General features: G+C 39.6%; 1 protein-coding gene across 2 annotated transcripts in view; it reads left to right on the forward strand.

The window, feature by feature from the left end:
- Hpd (4-hydroxyphenylpyruvate dioxygenase) overlaps positions 1–20,823 on the forward strand; it is a 489,423-nt gene that overhangs the window by 332,613 nt on the left and 135,987 nt on the right. For both annotated transcript variants that reach the window (XM_089244272.1, XM_089244273.1), the window contains exons 6-8: positions 11,536–11,625; positions 11,729–11,832; positions 13,625–13,702. In XM_089244272.1, the coding sequence (XP_089100398.1) occupies positions 11,536–11,625; positions 11,729–11,832; positions 13,625–13,702 (272 nt within the window). The remainder of the gene's footprint in view (positions 1–11,535; positions 11,626–11,728; positions 11,833–13,624; positions 13,703–20,823) is intronic.

A 20,823-nucleotide genomic window follows, 5' to 3' on the forward strand; every position in this document is an offset into this window, starting at 1 on the left:
TGCGCCCTTGATGTCGATGGACACCAGCGCCACGTGCTTTGCTTGTGTCCTGGCTTCCTTGATGTTGTCGACAACGTCACAGAGTGCTTCGTCCGCCGATCTTCCCATTCTAAAACCATATTGATTCTGGTGCAAGTATTGGTGTCTCTCCAAATGGTACATCACCCTCTGTACTAGGATCCTTTCCAGAATCTTTCCGGCGTGTGGGAGCAGGGTGATTGGACGATACGACTTTATGTCGTCCACTGGCTTTCCTTGCTTTAGGATCAGAATAACCTTTCCCCTCTTGAAGACCTTGGGAAATCTCCGCAGCTCCAGACACTTGTTGTAAAGCGCGGTCAGGAGCTCCGGGTGCTTGCCATTAATCGCCTTCAATATGGGCACGGTAAGCCCGTCCGGACCCGGAGCCTTCTTGTTACCTGTCCTGCTCAGCGACCGCTGTACTTCCTTCTGGGTGATGTTCGGTTCCATCGGGCCAATGGGGGGCTTTTGGTGGTTCTGGCCCTTTTCTTCCTCCTCGTCTGCTTCTCTTCCCAGCTCCGCCTCGTCAGTCGGGTACAGGGTTCTGAGTTGCCTGGCTATGGCCTCTTCCATCGTCTGGTCTTCTTCTCTCATGATGATCTGGGCCGTGTTTTCTCTTCTCTTGGCCGTCACTCTGTAGACGTTGCCGAAAGCATCCGTGGCCTTTTCACAGTACTGTTGCCATCCTTCAGTCTTCGCTTTCTTTTCGAGCATCTTTGTGTACTGTGCCTGGTGTTTCTTGAATTCGATGCACCTGGTTGTCTTGAGTTCTTCTTTCGCCCTCTTCCATCGCCTGTGTCTGGCTCGCAGGTGCTTCCTCTCTGTTTCGAGTTGCTGCGTCCACCAAGGTGCCACTTCCTTGGTTGGTGGTTCTTTCCTTGCCAGTCTTGTCCGCCATTTCTCTGAGGCAGTCTAGGACCTTTTCAGCGGCTTCGTCGAGAGTTTCTCCGTTGTCCGCTCTCATGATCCTTCGCAGGAGCTTAGGGATCTGGGCCGCCACCCTCTTGACAAATTTTTCCAGTCTCCTGATGGACGAGCTATACCTGGGTTTTGGGGGTACAAGACCTTCCGTACGCCACTGGAAGTAGATGTATTTGTGAGAACCATGGGTGACTTCATCTCCGACATGCCATCTTTCCAGTTCTCCGGTGTCCTTCCAGAACGTCTGGTCCGGCCACCCCCTCTTCTCATTGTGCTCGTAGGTCGGTACTACATTGCCCCTGCTGGCCACTTGGAGTTGGAGCTCCATCGTCAGATTACGGATCGACCTACCTCTCTCGTCATCCTCCCTGTAATTCCAGTCTGAGTGGTGGCCGTTCAAATCGGTACCGATTATCGTTGGTTCTCCCCACTGGCTGAGAACTACCTCTCTGATCTCGGCAAGGGTTTCCTGGATTTCGGCTGTCGGTAAGGAGTAGCCGCTCATAATGACTACCTCCTTGCCATTGACCCTTGCTTTGATCGCTGCTGTGTGCTGACCCAGCTTCAGCGTGGCCGCTTCTATATTCTTATTGCAGAGAATTACGGCTGCTTTGTTGTTCTGGGATTTCCACTTTCTCCACGCCTGCGGCATGCCTTGTAGTGCACCCCTCGCCGTCCACGGCTCCTGGATGAGGAGGACATCTACTTGATTAGCCGCTACTTGTTGCTCTAGTAGGTATGTGGTTCGTCTGGCCCTATCTGCATTGAATTGCAGAAACTTGAGTCCTTGAGGCTGGGCTACTGGTGTCTGGATGTCAACTGGACGTGAGGTTTCCTGGCACCTATCTGCTGTAGGCACCGTTGTGCTGCCATCCGTTTCCATATCTGTGTACTAACTTTAGGGTGTCTTGGGCGCCTAATTTTTGTCAGGTGCTCCTCACTGGGGCCTCACCTTTCTTCTGAACGTGACAGTTCTAATCGATGGGTAGGTTCCAGTACTGTCCCTGACATCTTCCACTGTCGTGATTGATCTGGACAATTGTAATTCTCTTCCGCCTGGGCAGTCCTTCGCTCCGTGCCTATCGGCGCATCTCGCCGGGCTTGTGAATTGCGTGGCCCGGTGGCCCATGGCTTGACACCTCAAACAGCGTGGCGACGGGATGAAGCTCCGAATTTTCGAGTGCCACTTATTAGTAGTGACCACCCCTTTTTTCAGCGCTGCCTCTAGTGTCCTGTTCTTTGTCACTTCCACAATTTGATGCACTCCCCCCGCAATTCTCGCTTTGAGCTGCGACTTGATCACAATGTCCTTTCCTGCCAAGTCTAGCGCTTTTTTGAGAGCCGTCACTATATTTTCCTTGCGTGTAGCGGCTGGAATGTCTCTCAGAAGAATTGCAGTCCTCTTGGTCCTGGGAGGCCGTGCCGTCATGACTTCGCGGAGGTTTCTGTCTGTGGACAATTCCACCTTGAATGATTGTGCGTTTTTTATGCTTCTGAAGTCCACTGCAATTCCCTTCTGTATCGACCGGATCCTGGCCTGTGATTCACCTATTCCCTTGCTCCTCAGGTGCCGAGTGATGACGGGTGCCAAAAGACCAAGATCTTCCGGGTACTTTGGGTATACCAGTATTGTATTTATCTTCTCCCCGTTGGATATGTGGATATGACCGCGGCGTATGTTCTTCCGTGTTGTGTGACATCGGAGATGCCAGCCATTACCCTGAGTCTTTCGTTGATGTTGGGTACTTTCTCGTTGGCTGTGCGCTCAAGAGTCCTCGTTCCAACCCGTGGGCTCCAAGTGATTCTCTTCGTACTTCCAGGGTCCCATCGATGGGGCAGGGCTCCACTGGTGGTGTTCCTCCCGTCCGGGTCCTCCTGTAGAGTATGTCGATATGAATGTCGAGATGAAGATTGGAGATTGCGGTTGGGATGATCAAGAGCTTGCTTTGTACCCGTAGGAAGGGCATGTATAGGAGATAGAACGAATCGAACTCTGCGGGAAGACATTTCCTTCTTCTTTTTGGCTTTTCGCTTGGTAACTGTGATGAAGTCGGAGTCAGAGTCCAGCGTCGCCTCATCAACTGTTTCGTAGGCAGACATGTCGGACGGAGGACTGTCAAGCGAGGAAGATATTTCCGTGAAGATATTTTCTGGGAAAATATTTCTGCGGGAAGATATTTCCTTCTTCTTTTTGGCTTTTCGCCTGGTGACTGTGAAGAAGTCGGAGTCAGAGTCCAGCATCACCTCATCAACTGTTTCGTAGGCAGACATGTCGGACGGAGGGCTGTCAAGCGAGGAAGAACCATGGCCTTCCTCCGTTGATTTATGGGATGAAGGACAATCTTGAAGTAGCGGCTTTGTCTCTTCTATAAGTGAGTCTGTTGTTTGCGTAGCAAAAGATGTTGTAGAAGAGCTGAGAGACAAAGCCGCTGAAGATGTAGAATTATTGGCAGTAGTAGTAGCGGGAAGGATAGATGACGGTTCAGCAGAAGAAGAAGATGTCGATCGTGTGCGATTTTCCCGTTGAGGTTTACCCACATATTGTTCTATGCCGCTGGTTTGCGTATGTGAATCTGTCCGTTCTCCGAGTCCTTCAATCCAATTAAGGATTATGTCTAGAAGTTTGTTGGCTCTTTTCCTGGGTTTAAGAGGTATGTTGTATTCGAACGATGGGGTTCCTCTAACACCAGTAAAAGAGTTAAGAATTTCTTTTATGTCTGTAGCCATGTGCATGATGTTCAAGTATTTTCGGTTGCGTTCGAAAATATGGAAGGTGAAGATCTGTTCACTATTGTCATTATCCGAGGAATAGATTTCAGGGCTGAGTAGGGAGGAAGGGAGGGCTTTCGTAGGAGACAAGGTTGGCAAATTAGTGACGGGCGATAAAGCTGGAACATGATGAGAGCATTTCTGTAGAAGTTTTGAAGCCGATCTTGTAATTCTTTTTCCAGAGAGGGAACTTCTTTTGTTGATATAAACCTGTGGTGTCGGTGTAGCTAGCTGGGTGAGAGGAGCGACTACGTTGGTGACTGCAGACGATTCGTTGGAGCAATCAATGGCATATTTTAGGCCCGGACATTCATTTAAACTATCTTCATAGTAGGTCGGTAATGAATAGTCCGTTGCAGAATCAGCTGTTGGACGATCTATAGTCTGTTTGATGGTTTTCTTCTTAGCTTTATTGGTTTTAGCCTTTTCTTGCGTCGTGTTGATAGTATGTTCCTTGAATTTATGCTTGTGGAGGCGCTTGGTCTTGGATTTAGGTACAGAGAGACCATGAGGCATCGACGAGGCGGAGAGTATTGGTGATGAGGCGGTAACTGTCGAATGCGTGTGAGCATCTTTAGTATGTTTTGGCGAGTGCGTCTGAGGATATTTCATGAAGATCTGGGCCAGAAGGCCTTTCGCCTTGGAAGACTTCGGTGTATCTTGAATTGATGTCATAGCTGTAGTATAAGGAGAATTTTTTGCATGCTGGTTCGTGTCATGCGTAGATGGCGAAGCATATGATGAGCGTTGTGTGTCAGGAGGTTGGCTGTATGCGGTTTCCTTATTTTTCTGCTTCTTAGAAGAGTGACAATGGCTTCTTTTTGGGCGGTCGATATATATGAAGGATGGATGCTCCGTACAGCTGTCTTTCCCGAGGTTTTGGCTATTGTTTCGGGATGAGGTAATGTTTTGGCATGCAGTAACTGGTGTCGTCGTCATCTGGGGGTCCACATGAGTCGTAGCGTAACGAGGTGCTGGATCCTGTTGAGTATGCTGCTTAGGAGGCTGCGACTCTTGTGTAGGAGAGGATCCGGCAACTGGAGAGATGTCTTTGAACAGATCTTCTAAGATTTCTCTGTCCACTTGCGGTATGTCGATCGTTTTGGACGTGATAGACATGATTGATACAATAGTTAAATACAATGAGCTAATCACAACGAATCAGAAAATTAATTGGACACAGAAACATAGGGGAAAAAACTGATTCGCAGGATTTAGAGTTCTAAGCTCAAGAAGAAATATATGTAAGATGTCAGAGTTCGGAGACAGAGATTGACGCCTATATATATATATAGAAATATGAAAAATAGTTTATTGAAAGGAATAAAGTAGCGTAAAGGAGAGTAGATTGATCTTGTACTCAAGCCATTGTATACAGCTCATCCTTAATGTTAATGTACACCGTATTATAAAAAATCGTAAAATCGGGGATATTTTGATAACTAATTGGTCGAATTGAATATAAAATATATCAAAGTTTTCAGAAATATATAATCTATTCAAATCTATAAAAAGGAAAGATGTAGCTGTGATAGAATCTCAAATCCGTTAGTCTCGTTGTAAAATCGAAGCTTATTCTAGATAATTTGCTGAAGATGAAAAATAGGCTCAAATAATCATTTATATATAAATCTGGCAATAGAATTATTGAAAGGCATTGTAAAGCTGATCAGGGAATAAATTTAATAATTTCAGCTCGGTATTACCGAATATACAAGGTCCATCAATATAAAGACATCTCTTATCTTTGCTAGATATGGCGAATCGTTCCAAAAACGGGAAAATATTCAAAAATCACACAAAATCGATATATTTCTATGATATTTCAAGCAAGTGATAATTAAGAGCGACTAATAAAAGAAAAATAATAAGAATCAAACTCAAAAAGCAGCGAGAAGGTACTAGATGAAGGCCCCGAAGAAGTCGCTATGCTGTAACATTGCGAAGAGGAAGGTGTTCACCGCGATGGTCGTATCTTCCGAAGTAGCCGTTCGATTCACTAGCGGTTTTCACCAGGGTGTAGCGGACATGCGGATGTAGAAGGGCACATAAAGAATCCAAGGATTGACACACTGCAAAATAATGAAAAGATGAATTCCAGGAATATAAGCACGGAGCGTCGCAATTGATAACTTGCTTAGTTCGCGCCTTTTAAAAGACTCTGAATGTAATCACCAATAAGAAAGATGACTATGGGTCAGTCGCATAGATACAATATAACCATTAATCTTATGTTTATAATCAGTCGCATATCTTTGGCTGGCTTGTTTGAATATTTTCACATACAGTAGTTTTCATTAGCGTCTAAGCTTTTGATACAAGGCTGGTGTGCTTGGTCTACGGCTCCAGTCAACGATTAGTAAAAATTTCTTCTTACAATACAAGTGAATTAACATTAAAAGACAATGTAAGATTATTATATTCAGAGGTATATTTCCTAGGTGGGGAGGGGGTATGCGGGCTTTATCCCAAGATGACAAGTTCAAGTGAAAGGACGTGACCAAAATTAAGTAATTGGTGATCAAGAACATGAATTAGAAAGGAAGAAGGAAGGCAAGGTTTGAATAGCCCACAGGTGGGAAAACTATAAATCCGCCTCTGATTATAGCCTACATTTATTAGGATAATTTTAATTTTAAAAACAATTCGTATCGTACATATAAACACTCCACAATATCTAAACCTTTATTTATTTTCAGTGCTTTGAGTATCATTTTATTTACACATATGTACGTGAATATCGCAGTAAAAACCCGATGATGATTTATAGAATAATACGTGATGGTATTTTGAACTACCATAATTTTTTTCTATTGTTTTAAAGATACGTAGAAGATTTCAATTTATTGCAATTTAAATTGAATTCAAACAATTTAATTTTAAAAAGTACTACATTATTTTTTGTCATCCGTATAACCTGTAACTCTCTTTAAGATACAACAAAAAACTCAAATAAAGAAAATTAACAATAGTCTAATTAATTTTGAATTGCATTAAAAGTTTTTATAATTTCGGAACATGAATTATGGGGGAAAAAACTTTTAAACACACACGTAAACCAACATATCATTTCCACGTTTGGGAACAAACGTTTTGGACAAATTTGTACCGCGACGAATTGATACTGCGACAAACTTGTACCGCGACGAATTGGCACTGCGACGAATTTGTATCGCGACAAGTTGAGTGCGACAAATTGACCGGCTACGAGGTTTCTAGCAGTGGCTGCTAAGCAGAAGCCTCCTTTGAAAAGGGGAGGAACTTGCAATTTATTTTATTTTTTGCAATATTCCATGTTTATGCCAACAGAAATATATAGACCAAGCACACCAACCTTGTTCCAAAAGCTTAGATGCTAATGAAAACTTTGTGAAAATATTCAAACAAGCCAGCCAAAAATATGCTACTGATTATAAACATAAGATTAATGGTTAAATTGTATCTATGCGACTGACCCATAGTCATCTTTCTTATTGGTGATTACATTGCCTTTGTCGGTGCTCATCCTGTGGGCATTATGAAAACTTCATCGAATCGTCATTCATAAGCACTGTACATTTCCATCCTTGATCTGCGCCCAACTCCCTTCGCTGTGTGAAATCCCAACAAAAGCGGGAAGTGCGGCTTATACGGTGAAAATTAAATATTAATTTAATTTAATTATTAATTAATTAAATATTTCAGGTTCTTATGGAGATACTGTAATGGTAAATGTTGGTGACTCTTGAAGGGGGGGGGGGCGGGAGAAACTCTCGAGCCCATGGGTCAGATAGAAATTTACCGTTAAAGATAGGCTTTTCAACGATAATTTTCAAACGTAATTAAACTTTTATATGCAGTTAAATTTTTAAATGTAATTGATATTGTAATTTTAATTTCGATGACCTTTCTGCATTGACAAAAATTAATTATTTTCAGTTAACTGCGTATACACTTTTGTTCATGTTTTTATTTCACGTGTAAGACAAAAACCTACATACAAGCTCGCGTGGAACATGTACAGTGAAGAATCGACGGTTCGACGAATTGATTCTGCGCTGTAATATATAAATTGACGTCACGACGAATTGACACGGCTGAAAACTTGTACAGCTACGAATTGGAGCTGCGACGAATTTGTATCGCGACGAATTGACACTGCGACAAATTTGTATTGCGACGAATTGACACTGCGACAAATTTGTATCGCGACGAATTGGAGCTGCGACAAATTTGTACCGCGACGAATTGATACTGCGACAAACTTGTACCGCGACGAATTGGCACTGCGACGAATTTGTATCGCGACAAATTGAGGCGCGACGAGTTGAGCGCGACAAATTGAGGCGCGACGAGTTGAGCGCGACAAATTGAGGCGCGACGAGTTGAGCGCGACAAATTGAGGCGCGACGAGTTGAGCGCGACAAGTTGGCCGGCTACGAGGTTTCTAGCAGTGGCTGCTAAGCAGAAGCCTCCTTTGAAAAGGGGAGGAACTTGCAATTTATTTTTCTACTGGGGAAGCTCACTGGTAAATGCAGATGTGATTAAGTTCACATCTCGGCTGTTAAGTTCAGATGACATTAGTGGTACAGCTTGAGATACCAGGTCTGGAACAATTGACTGAATAGCTTCAGTGCGTGCATAGTTCGTGCATAGAAATTTTCACGTATTCAGTTATTCTTTTCGGACCAAATTTTGGATATCGATTTTTAAGTTGGTGATGGGTGAAGGCACACAATTTACACTTACTCTGTCAGCAAAAGTTGGCAATTTATCTTTGAAAAATTTGCGAGCTTTTTTGGTGAATTGGAATCCGCTTTACTGTTTTGTACTTGATTATTTCCGCCTCTCTAAGAAATTTTAGGCACTTGTCCATGGGATCATGACCTACGAACGCAGTTTATACATTTAGGAGCATTTGAGCACGATTCTGTATCATGATCACCACAGGTCCTACAGATAGTGCTGGTAACTGGACAATTTGGTGCGATGTGTAAATATGAAGCATAGAGTGATTGGCTTGGTTTTTCAATAAATTCTTGGGGAATTTGAAGCCACAATTTGAGATCAGCAGGAATGGACCAAGATGGTGATTAACAACGTGTTTGTGGGTATTTTATTTTTCACAAATCGTCTAATGTATAATGATACCAAACCATTGTCCATCACCTTCAAAGCCACATCACTCAGCTTTTCAGAACATGGGATATCTCTCAGAAGCATTTTTGAAGATAATGTGTCGGCAAGTAGTCACTCTGACCCTAATATTTCCAATAGAAGACAGCGATAGGTCCTCCAATGCAACTTCAGGTGATGCCGAAGGGAGAGGCAAGTCACCATTTCTTGCGAATCGGATTTCATCAATGAGATTTGCATTCAGGAATTTTTGTTCAAGGCATATACATAATTCCTTGGGCTTTGATTTTGGAATGGTCGTATTTCCAACAATCTTGACGGTGAACTGTAAATTTGATCCAGATAGATTTTGAATAATGTTCTTGGAACCGATGTCCGAAACCCAGAGATTATCCTCCGCTTATATAGAAGGTAAGTCATTCAGTGTCTCCATGGGGAAAAACATTTTAGAGCATAGAGAATTCAATGATTGATGGTATTCATTGGAAGAAAACAATGCAGTATTTGAAGGATCCACACCTATGTATAGAGACACCCCAGAAACTAATTAGTTGACCAAAACGAGAAAAAGAAAAATATATACGATGAACACTAGAAAAACCACGATAGAAGCAATGAATTGAGAAAAAAATAAAATAAAAACAATCATTTGCCAAGAAAAATTGACAGAAATAGCATTAATTAGCCCGAAGTTCAAATTTGAGGATGACTATTAATTGTTCTGGTCGCAAAAGCAAATACTGAACCTGGAATTAATGGGATATACAGTGGAATCTCCCATAACGGACACTCCCCATTAGTGGACACCTCCGGTTACCGAACACTTTTTGAATTACGTCAACGAAATTCTGGATATGCGACTGATTATTTTACTATCCATTAACAGGCATTCCCCGTTAGCGGAGAAAATTTTCAGTCTCGTGAGTGTTCGTTATTGAGAGGGTCTAATGTAGCTCAAAATTTTTCAGGTGCAAGACGTTTCAATGAAGTCACAAATCTTTCAAAAAAATCTAAATCACCTTCAGATATTCAATTGTGAGGATTTGAGAATGCTGAATCAGTAAAGCTAGGCGACAGTCATCACATTTGGAAAATATCTATTAATAATAAAATTATTTTTATAAGCTTATATTAAAACTAAGCAACAATTGTAGTTGTCTGTGTTTTTAAAAAATGATTTTATTATTAATAGATAAAATGTATTTTTTAAGTATGATGCGAATATTATTCTGATTGCAATCAATGTAAATATGTGCATCTATTTTATGAATTATAATTTCATAATTCACAAATTTAATTTTTTTATGTTTTGTAATGAAGTTTACGGTAATCTTTTAAAACTTTACCGTAATTATTTTCGAATTTTTAACCCTTTTTATACTATCCGGTTACAGGAAAACATTGATGGGAAAAAATTGAAAATTCGTCACTGCATCTTTCAATTTTTTTACGCGTATTTTTAACATCACTTCCGGGGGGGGCATGAGAAATGTTGTGTTTGAAAAGGGGGCGATGGGCTGAATAAGTTTGGGAAACACTGGCCTATACGCATCTCGATGCAGGATTTACCAATCAAAATTCAGCTTCATTTCTCCAAATTTCGTTGAGGAGTGAAAATAGACAATTTTTTTTATAGTTAACTTCTCTGAAGTTAAATTCAATTAATCTCAAAAATTTTGAGAAGAGTGAAATTACTAGAACACAAAATTATTTTTTCGATAAGATAACTGTGCATAATTATCGGGTATCACTTTTAGAGTAACATATATACTGCATATCACCAAATTCCCATTAGCAGACACTCCCCGTTAGCCAACCAAATTTTTGGTATCATCGGTGACCGTTATTGAGAGGTTCTACTGTACGTAGAATTTCGATAATTCGAGTGTCGAACTTCGAGGTTCTAATCCGAGGCACTAAAATTTTTTAAAATTCATTCTCAAAATCTCGCACATTTTCGTCACGCACGATTTTTTTTCATTTTATTCCATAATTTCGGTTTTTAGGAGTCTTGATCTTCGTGGGATTCTTTCGTGGACCCCCCCTCCCCGATCCTTTATAGGAGATTTAGTTGCAGCATGATGGTGTGGCTGCCTATTTTTGTTATTAAATTGTTGAAATATGTAGAAATATGTAAATGTTTTTTTGATTTTTATATAGTAATTGTAAAAAAATATTGTTATTCTGTTATTTTTTTATATATTTGCATCATATTATATTGTATGCTTTGTGATTTATCTAGTGCTTAAACGCGTTAACCATCCTGCCTTGAATGACAATCGATAGTAAATTGCTTAGGTGATAGATCGGGATGGTTTACTGTTTATGTATGTTGATGGCGTGGATGTTAAGTCCCCAGGACTGAAGTCAGTCAGCCTCCCTTAAAAAGACGTCCCTGGTCTCGGCAGTTGTGTAAGGAATTAGGTAGTTGAATTAAGTGCAAAAGAGGTAAGAGAGCCACCACTTATATTGTTTTCAGTTACATTTGGGTAGTCCGAGTTTTCGGTAATTCGAGGTGATCTCGGTCTCATTTCCCTCAGATTATCGAGACTTTTTATTATAATAATCATAATTCGATGCTCAGGCAGAGCTAATAAACTGAATTAATTTTTGTCAAATGTTCAGAGAGTATTTCAACTCCATCCAAAAATTACATTAATTCAACAAATATTTTGTTCCGTTACAATATTTCTATCATTTTCTTGTTAGAGAGCACGGGAACGTGGAGCGAAAATCGTCCGAGACATATGGGAAGAAAATGATGATGGTGGAAAAATTCGTTTTGCAGTAGTACAAACGGTGGGTAAACACTTCAAGCAAAACAGCTCGAGTTTAATGGCTATTTTTGAAGAGGAAGACACAGTGTACATGTACAGTAATCTTTACGATTTGTTTATTTCAGTTTGGTGATACGACTCATACGTTCGTTGAGCGTGGTTCTTTCAAGGGTCTGTTTTTACCAGGATACAAGAAACCCATATACGAGGATGAAAGCTTAAAAAATCTGTAAGCTCTAGACTTTTGTATTATGTTACTTGATCTCAAGATACCATCAGTCCCGGTAAATAAACTGCTGCCTCGTATAAGCCACCGGTAATTTTCACTCAAGACAAAAAAAAAAAGTCATTCAAATTATAAAGTCAAATTTAGGAATTGTGTTTCGAACTTCCAGTGCTCGCCTATACGCCATCTGTTTAAAACTCAACGTTTTAACTTTTTTCTAAATTTCTACGCTGATTTAACATTACAAAGCATTGAAATTACGAAATCATACTCATGACCATTCGCAGGAATGAACGGAGAATTCATATGATCTCGTGCATCGAACATAGGCATAAACTTGTATTGCAACCCCTCCCCCCACAAATAAAAATCGCGTGGATACGTTTCCCATACTTGACTCGGGAGAACAATTCTTATGACAAAAAACAAAAGGTGCCTTCCAAAAAAGACTAGTAAAAAACGATAATCTCGAAATTTTATTTTAATACTTTCTTAAAATCGCAATTGACTTGTTCTTGACTTCATTGTGACAAATTGTCACAAAACGGTCACCCTTGCCACTCGACCTCCAATTCCACTCTCCCAATCGTTGCTGCCCGAAAGCATCTCTGGTGACTTGTATGACATCTGGAGATGCAGTGGTGTCGGATCCGGAGCTGCTCGAGCACCCACTCTCTTTTGTAGAACGGGGCAGCACCCACAGAATTGATTCAGAAATAAAAATCTCAGTTGAAATTGCAATTGATAGCCTTTAGGGGCCGATACAGCTAACATTACTGTAGTGCTTCCACATCCCTCCCCACTTTCTCATAATTTTTGTCAAGGATCCCCTGTTTTGTTTAAGGTAAGGGTCTCAACGTTTTACACTCGAGGGCCACATAAAAAATTTGTCGCGTTCCGCAGGGGGGGGGGGGGTTGCCCCCTACACCGTTAATGAGTTACGATCAAAAAATATAAATTTAAAATATTTAAAACAATTTAAACATTCAATTCAATTAATTTCAACAAATATTAATTTTGAATGATTTAAAAAAGTATTTCAAATTGCAGTGTCAAAAAATGCCTTTTTTGCTATATTAATACATTTCTGTTACTTGAAAATGCTTTTGAAAGTTGGTAAATCTAAATTTTTCTCAGAGATATATATCTTGTACCTCCAATCAATCTCAGTGTGTCCCACTCCCCCGCCAAAGGTTGATCCTACGTACGCTCAGATACGACAAATTAAAATGCGTCACGTACTACATATTTTATGATTCCATTATGTAGCATTTTCGTTTTAAAAAATTTAACTGAATTGGGGTAAGACAAATTATTTTAGGTATTTTTTATATTGTATGAAACAGAATGAAAATAGATGATTTTTGTTTATGCATGTATATGTGGAATTAATTACGTACCAAATACAAAAAAAGTCTTTGGGTACTTATATTACGAATGCGAGTGGATGTGATTCCTAAATTAATGCGAAACTTGACATTGTTTTTCCTTGCTTAAAGCTTCAACGTTAGGTGAAATTTGTGTTATTGCTATTCGTAAAGTATCCTCCAAATGCCGATCAGTCAAACGTGTTCTAGTTTTTGATTTTGTATTCTTCATTCCGCTAAACAACTGTTCACATATGTAAGTGCTGCCAAATATAGAAGACATGAACATGTATGTGTTTGCGTATTTCTGGATACTTTTCTTCGGACACATGCTTAGAATAAAAATCAATTAAACTGGTGTAAAATACATGAATATATCTTTTATAAGAATTCACATTGTATTAATCGTTACTCTATTTCTTATTTAGGCCATCTACAGGACTGAAATTCATTGACCACTGCGTAGGAAATCAACCGAATGATATGATGCAGCCCACGTCTAGCTGGTACGAACATAAACAAAATATATTTTTTTTGTTCATAATTTATCATGAAAATTTTCTGTTACTTGTATACAAAAGTTTTAGCGGTACACTTTAGTTTATTATCAGCTAATTATTTGGCTTGGGACACGACCCGAGTAATCAAAAAAGTTATCAATAGCGTTTTATTAAAGTGAGAAAGTAATATGAAAAGTATGCTTGCCATTCACGCCAAGTACTAAATGGTGGTTTTTTTGCTCCAAAACTACTCAACTAAATTATACATGACATATGGCATATAAAGGCCAAAACCTGCTTCTTACAATACTTTTGCAATATCGCTATTTTACAATGAGCACAATACAGCACTCCCCCAAAGAAACCAAAGCAAACGTGAGTTGCATGATCATAGTGGCACAACGAGTGCCACTCTTATTTGTCTAGTGCGAAATTTGAATGAGCGTCATCTTTGAGATGTGCAAACACGCCTCCCAAATTTCGTTTATCTAGTACAACTCCTTCTTGGTGTTGGGATTTTATTTCCGCCAGTGTAAATGCACCACTATTTGCAGTGCACCGGAATAAGCATTACAGCACAATACGCAATGTACCACAATACGCAATAAGCACTACATTACAATCAGTAATACAGCAAGCAATGCATTACAATCAGTAATACAGCAAGCAATGCTTTACAATCAGTAATACAGTAAGCAATGCATTACAATCAGCAATGCATTACAATCAGCAATGCACCACTAATTGCATTGGACCACAATCAGCAATGCACCACTAATTGCATTGGACCACAATCAGCAATGCACCACTAATTGCATTGGACCACAATCAGCAATGCACCACTAATTGCAGTGGACCACAATCTGCAATACAGCACAATAAGCAATGCACGACCATCGATAATATAGCAATGCATACAATGCACACCAATAAGTTATAGTGTAAGGATTCACTATATTGTACATGTTGATTTAAAATACTTTATTATATAAATCTATTACTATTAAAATTACTATTAAATTAAATTTAATTACTATTAAATTACTATTTACATCGCAGTCGAGTATGAACACATCCGGACATTCCGACGTCTCGACTCTCTTTGTTGGTATTACACATATACATATATAAGTATGCAGTCGCAGCATTCACAGCGACAATTACGGATGACTAACGCCATCTGCTGGATTATTGGTTGCTATACAATAGTATCGCTACAGAGTATCCGCCCAGTGAGTAGGGCGAACGATACATGAAATTTCTGCAAATATACGTATATGAGAGTAACATAAAATACAGTATTTTTTCTTTGAATTGGTTACGAAAGATGATTTGCATTATGTGTGTACATGTGAAGCTAAATATATATATATATATATATATATACCAAGAATTATATATATAAAAAAAAAAAAGGATGGAACAAAAAATTTTGTATGCATAATAAAAAATTGATACACATAGATTGATTATATATAGTTGCGCGCCATTGATTACTGCAAATGTAGCAACATATCTTTTAGGAAAATGAACTTTTCGTCCATATCGAGTTGTACTTTTTGCAACTGATTGTTCAGACTGTTCTGCTATTGCAAGTTCAGACTGTACTGATGATGTTGCAAGTTCCGACTGTACTGATGGTGTTGCAGGTTCAGAATGTTTTGTTGTTGTGTCTGAATTTTTCTTTTCCACAAATGCAGGTTTTACGCGATCAATTGACACTTTGACTGTTCGGTTCGGAAGTTTGATAGTCACTGTCTTGTCATCTCTATTGATCACTTTATGTGGGTCCCGTGCAAGGCTGCGATAGTGGTGGACGCACAGTATCTACTCGCAAGAATACGTGTGTGCAATCTTTCAGAGATGAATGGACCTACATAGCTGTTTGACCATGTGCTGATGTAGGCACAGGCTTTAATGAACGCATCTTTTCTTTGAGTTCCGTCACGAAATTCGGAGAATATGTTGCTAATGGCTTTGAAGAGTCTGTGAGAATATCAGCTGGTAGACGTAATGAAGTACCGTACACAAGTTCTGATGCACTTGCTCCGATATCTGGTTTTATTGCTGTTCTGATACCTAATAGCACTATGGGTAGTGTATCAGTCCAGTTTTGATTCTCGTGAGCTTTGATTGCCGATTTTAAATGACGGTGGAATCTCTCAATCACTCCATTGGATCTTGGGTGAAAAGCTGTAGAGCGAATTCGATTTGTGCCAAGAAAATGATTGAGTTCCTTAAATAGATTTCATTTAAATTGCCTCCCTTGGTCCGTAGTGATAGTAGAAGGACAACCAAATCTGCTAATCCACCCCGTAAATAGTGCTTTGCACACTGTTTCGGCGTTGATGTTGGGAATTGGGACAATTTCAGGCCATCGACTGTATCTGTCTATGATGGTGAGACAATATTGCATTCCTTGTGACATAGGAAGGAGTCCTATGATATCGATATGCAGGTGTGAGAAACGTGTATCTGGAGTTGCAAAAGTTCCTAGTTGTACTCTTGTGTGGCGTTGGATTTTGGACCTTTGGCATTGTGACACTGTTGCACTAATAGCTTAACAGATTTCTGCATATGGGGCAGATATCAGTTTACTTGTGGCTGAAGCTCCTGGATGGGAAAGGTTATGAAAATAAATAAAAATTGTTTCGCGTTGAGATTCAGGTACGAATGGTCTAGCTATACCTGTTGACATGTCGCATATAAATATTTGTATCAGCTAGGGGAAATGGTATAATTTCTAATTTTAGTGAAGTGTTTCCTTTTAGGTAATTTTGGATTTCAGGATCAGTTGATTGAATTTTAGCAAATTCTCTGAAATCTAAATCTGGTGCTGATGAAACTGAATCTACCTCAATTCGACTTAATGCATCAGCTACAACATTGTCAGTTCTCTTTTTATATCTTATATCAGTTGAAAACTGAGATATAAAATCAAGTTGGCGAAATTGTCTTGGAGAGAATTTTTCTGGTTTTTGTTTGAAAGCAAAAATTAATGGCTTTTGATCTGTAAAAATTGAAAAATTTCTGCCTTCTAACATGTAACGAAATTTTCTTATGGTAGTATAAATTGCAAATAATTCTCTATCATAGGTTGGCTATTTCTTTTGGGTGTCTGATAATTTAAGAGAAAGAAATGCTATTGGTACCTATGCGTGGTCAGTATATTGCATTAATGTGCCACCAACAGCGTTATCAGAGACGTCAACTGTGATACAAAGTTGTGCACCTGCCTTTGGATGCTGCAGCAAAGTGGCTTGAGCCAATGCTTGTTTTGCATCGTGAAAAGCAGTTTCAGCCTCAGGGTTCCACTGTAGTTTATCGGCTTGATTGCATGATTTTGTTAATTTTGATTTCTTTTTATTTTGTCGACCTTGTAGAAATTTAACTAATGGAATTAATATTTCCGCTGCTTCAGGCACGAATCTCCTAGAGAAATTAAATAGGCCTAAAAATCTGCGTAATTGTGTTACAGTTTCTGGACGAGGAAAATCGTGTATTACTTTAACGCGATCTGAAAGTGGTTTAATTCCCTTTTCTAAAACGTTAAAGCCTAAAAAATTAATGTTAGAAACACCGAAGATGCATTTCGATGGTTTAAGACTTAAACCATAATGATTTAGCCTATCGAAAACTTCACGCAGGTGTTTGAGATGTTCCTCCTCTGATTCTGAAGCAATCAGAATATCATCCAGAAATGCATAGGCAAAAGGCAAACCGCGAATAACATCATCAATGAATCGTTGAAATGTTGCGGCTGCATTGCATAGTCCAAATTGCATTCTTGTACTTTCGTACGGGCCAAAAGGAGTAGTTATGGCAGTTTTATGAATATCATCTGAATGAATGGGTATTTGATGATATGCTTTAATCAAATAAACATGCGAAAATATTTTTTTCCATGCAGTTCTGCAGTGAAATCCATAATATTAGGGACACTATACCTGTCTTTCACTGTTTGCGCATTTAGTGCGCGATAATCACCGACTATTCTCCAGTCTGTGCAATCTTTTTTTGGTACAATATGTAGCGGAGAAGCGTAAGGACTTTTTGAAGGGCGCATATGGCCTAAATTAATCATTTGCTGGAATTCATCTTTTGCGGCACGTAAACGATCTGATGCAAGTCGTCGTGGTTTTGCAAACACCGGTTGACCGATTGTTTTGATATGGTGCACAATGTTATGCTTTAGTTCTACATTTGCACGTGGTGGTTTTGTTATCTCAGGAAATTCTTTAAGTAACTGATGATATTGAGTGTCGCCTGTAATCAGCTTGATTGAGTGGATTGATGCTGATTGAATTTTTGCTATAGATGATAAATTGGTTACCGAATCAAATATTTTTCTTAATTTTAGATCAGGAGTAAGACCGAAATTGAAAAGAAAATCTGCGCCTATTATTGGCGTGGATACATTTACTACTAAAAATGCCATTGGAATTTTCTTCATAAATTCAAATCAATTGTGAGAAGTTTTTGTCGATATACATTAATATTAGATGCATTTGCTGCATGTAAAGTGAATAACACTAGTTTCGACAGAGTTCGCCGTAATAAGCGAAACGTCAGATCCTGTATCTATAAGAAAATTTATGTTCGTCTTTTTATCTGTTACAAAAAGGCGACGGGATTTTGTGGGCAAAGTGAATGCCGCCTCTACACTTTGCTTTCCGCGTTTCCCGAATTATTGTAAGTACACGGTTGTTCACATTTTCGGGCATTTTGGCGAAATTTTCTGTGATAGAAACAAAACTGATTGTTTTCTCGACTGCGACTTATACTTCTACACCTAAAATTACGTCTGCCTTTGTATCGAAAATTAGGCCTTCTGCCTAGCGCTTCAATACGATCCGATAACTTCCTAATTTCGGCAATTAAAAAATTTGCCGAGGAACTTACCGTTTGAGAGGATGCAGAGGGATTACTGGCTATTGGTGCAACATTGTACTGATTTACTTCCATCACACGATCGGCTACTTCAGCTCGTTCATCCAAGGAGAATAGCACAACGGCAGCCAAGATGGATTGTACGTGTGAAGGAAGGCGTTGCTCAAACAACGGATCTAGAAGTTCATCAGGAACGTTGTGTGGCTCCGCAAGGCGTTTCATGGAGCGGAGTAACTCGGATGGTCGTCTGTCACCTAATTCTTCACCTGCCAGTAATTTCCTGATTTCTTGTGTCGAACTGTCGCTCGTTCTTTTTATGAGTTCGGTTTTTAGATGTTGAAATGGATCCTCGTCGTTTGGATTGAGAATGACATCGCGAATGAGTCCTGCAATTTCTGGAGGCAGAGCGGAAACAACGTAATTGTATTTGGTTGACGAATTTGTAATTTCCTTCGGCACACCCAGTTTGAAACTCGCCTCCACCATATGAAACCAAAGGATGGGATCATTACTGTTATAGGCCGGGATCTTTACGTGCGTCTGCAGCCTGCGGTAGACCCAAAACCAGCAATCAATCAAAAAGCAGCATTTATGACGTCACCAAAAGTGGAGATTCCCCCTCCTAAGACGCCTTCATATACGCCTTCGTATTAAGGAGTTCTACTCCCTCCCGTTCCTGGCTTAGCGGTGATTTGTCCTGCTTGGCGACCTGTATCAAGGTTTCTAGAATATATAAAGGATTTGTATGTCATGTTTGCGAGAGAAATTTGTGGCGTCTGTAAAAAGGATTTCAAAAGTAAATCCCCTTATTAAGGAAACACGCGTGAGAAATGTCCACAAAATTTTATGTCAAGGTGCCATTTCTTGCTTTGAAGAGCAAGCAGCTTCCAGTGGCGGATTACCGCACAGGCGCATGAGGCGCGCGCCTGGGGCCTCGGCAGAGCGGGGGGGCCTCCAAATAGTTGTGTGCTTCATCCTACATATGAATTTACATGCGCATCAACAAATCTCTTGAACTAAGTACAGTATCTGCTCTCCCTTTTTTTTTTAATCGCAATTTTTTTTTTTTTTTAATGTATACTGTACGTATTATGTATACTGTAGGAATAAAAACGGGAACTGAAAGAAAAGAACAATCTACAAGACGCAGCTCTCAAGGGCCAGTTCTTCCCCGACAAAGGCTGCCGGCACACTACGGTTCGGCAGGCGCGGTTGATCTTATCAGCAACCGTGGAATTTCGCGTGAAACACACACTGCTGTTAGCAACCGGGGTTTTTTTATTTTTTAATGTCACGTGACATCTCGGGATTGACCAAATTATTTTCGCCAAGCTGAAGTTGGCTCCAATTAGCATGCAAATTCGTGATCATAAGCTGCATTGCAGTATAACCCCCTCTTAACGGATAGTTCCTCTTTTACGGACAAATAATAATTTACAGTTGTATAATATATAAAAGTATGAATTTCAAACCTCTTTTTAACGGTCACCCATTTTACATGTATTTAATTTTTTTGTCCTGTCCGTGTTCACAAAAAAGAGGGGTTTTACTGTATATACTAATAAAAATATTCATGTAATGGAATTTAATTTTCTGTAACAATATTTGCCGTTTGAAATTAATTCAAAGTTGAAGAAAGACAACCTACAAGTTGACCCATTTTTGATGCTTTTACGATTCGTGACCAAATCGCACAAATTTTTTTATATATCACGACTGGAATCATCATAATTTATTTAAATAACATATATTATAAAAAAACTATTCAAATAACATATTTTTGTCATATAAATCTGGTCTTTTTTCAACAGCGCTTATGATTTTTTTCGGAATAACTATCGCTAGCCATTAACGAATCAGAATCTGCTGAAGACATGGTGGCACAAAAAAATTTCGTTGACACAGCTGACTAATGGAACTGGTAAATAAGAAATGAGATGAATAAAATATGATTAGTAATGTACTGCAACACTGTGCAAGCGCCCTCACGCGTTCCAATAATAATCGTAGCTGCGGCTTCAGATTGGCTTACTGATACCAAAACCTTTCTGAAGTGGACACCTCTACGGTTCCATTACAATTAAATTAAGCCGTTCGGTATTGCCGACATTCTGTGTTGTAGGATTATGACGGTGGCTTTCAAAGTTGCCCCATGTAGGAGATGTCCGAGTTGACAGGTTCCACGAAATTTGTTTTATGTTTCGCGAAGTCCCTTTTTTTAAAAGACCATTCGTTTT

Source organism: Pholcus phalangioides, unplaced genomic scaffold, assembly GCF_987345545.1.
Source record: "Pholcus phalangioides strain wild (caught in Gottingen) unplaced genomic scaffold, Ppha-v1.0 ptg000015l_1, whole genome shotgun sequence".
Taxonomy (NCBI): Eukaryota; Metazoa; Arthropoda; class Arachnida; order Araneae; family Pholcidae; genus Pholcus; species Pholcus phalangioides.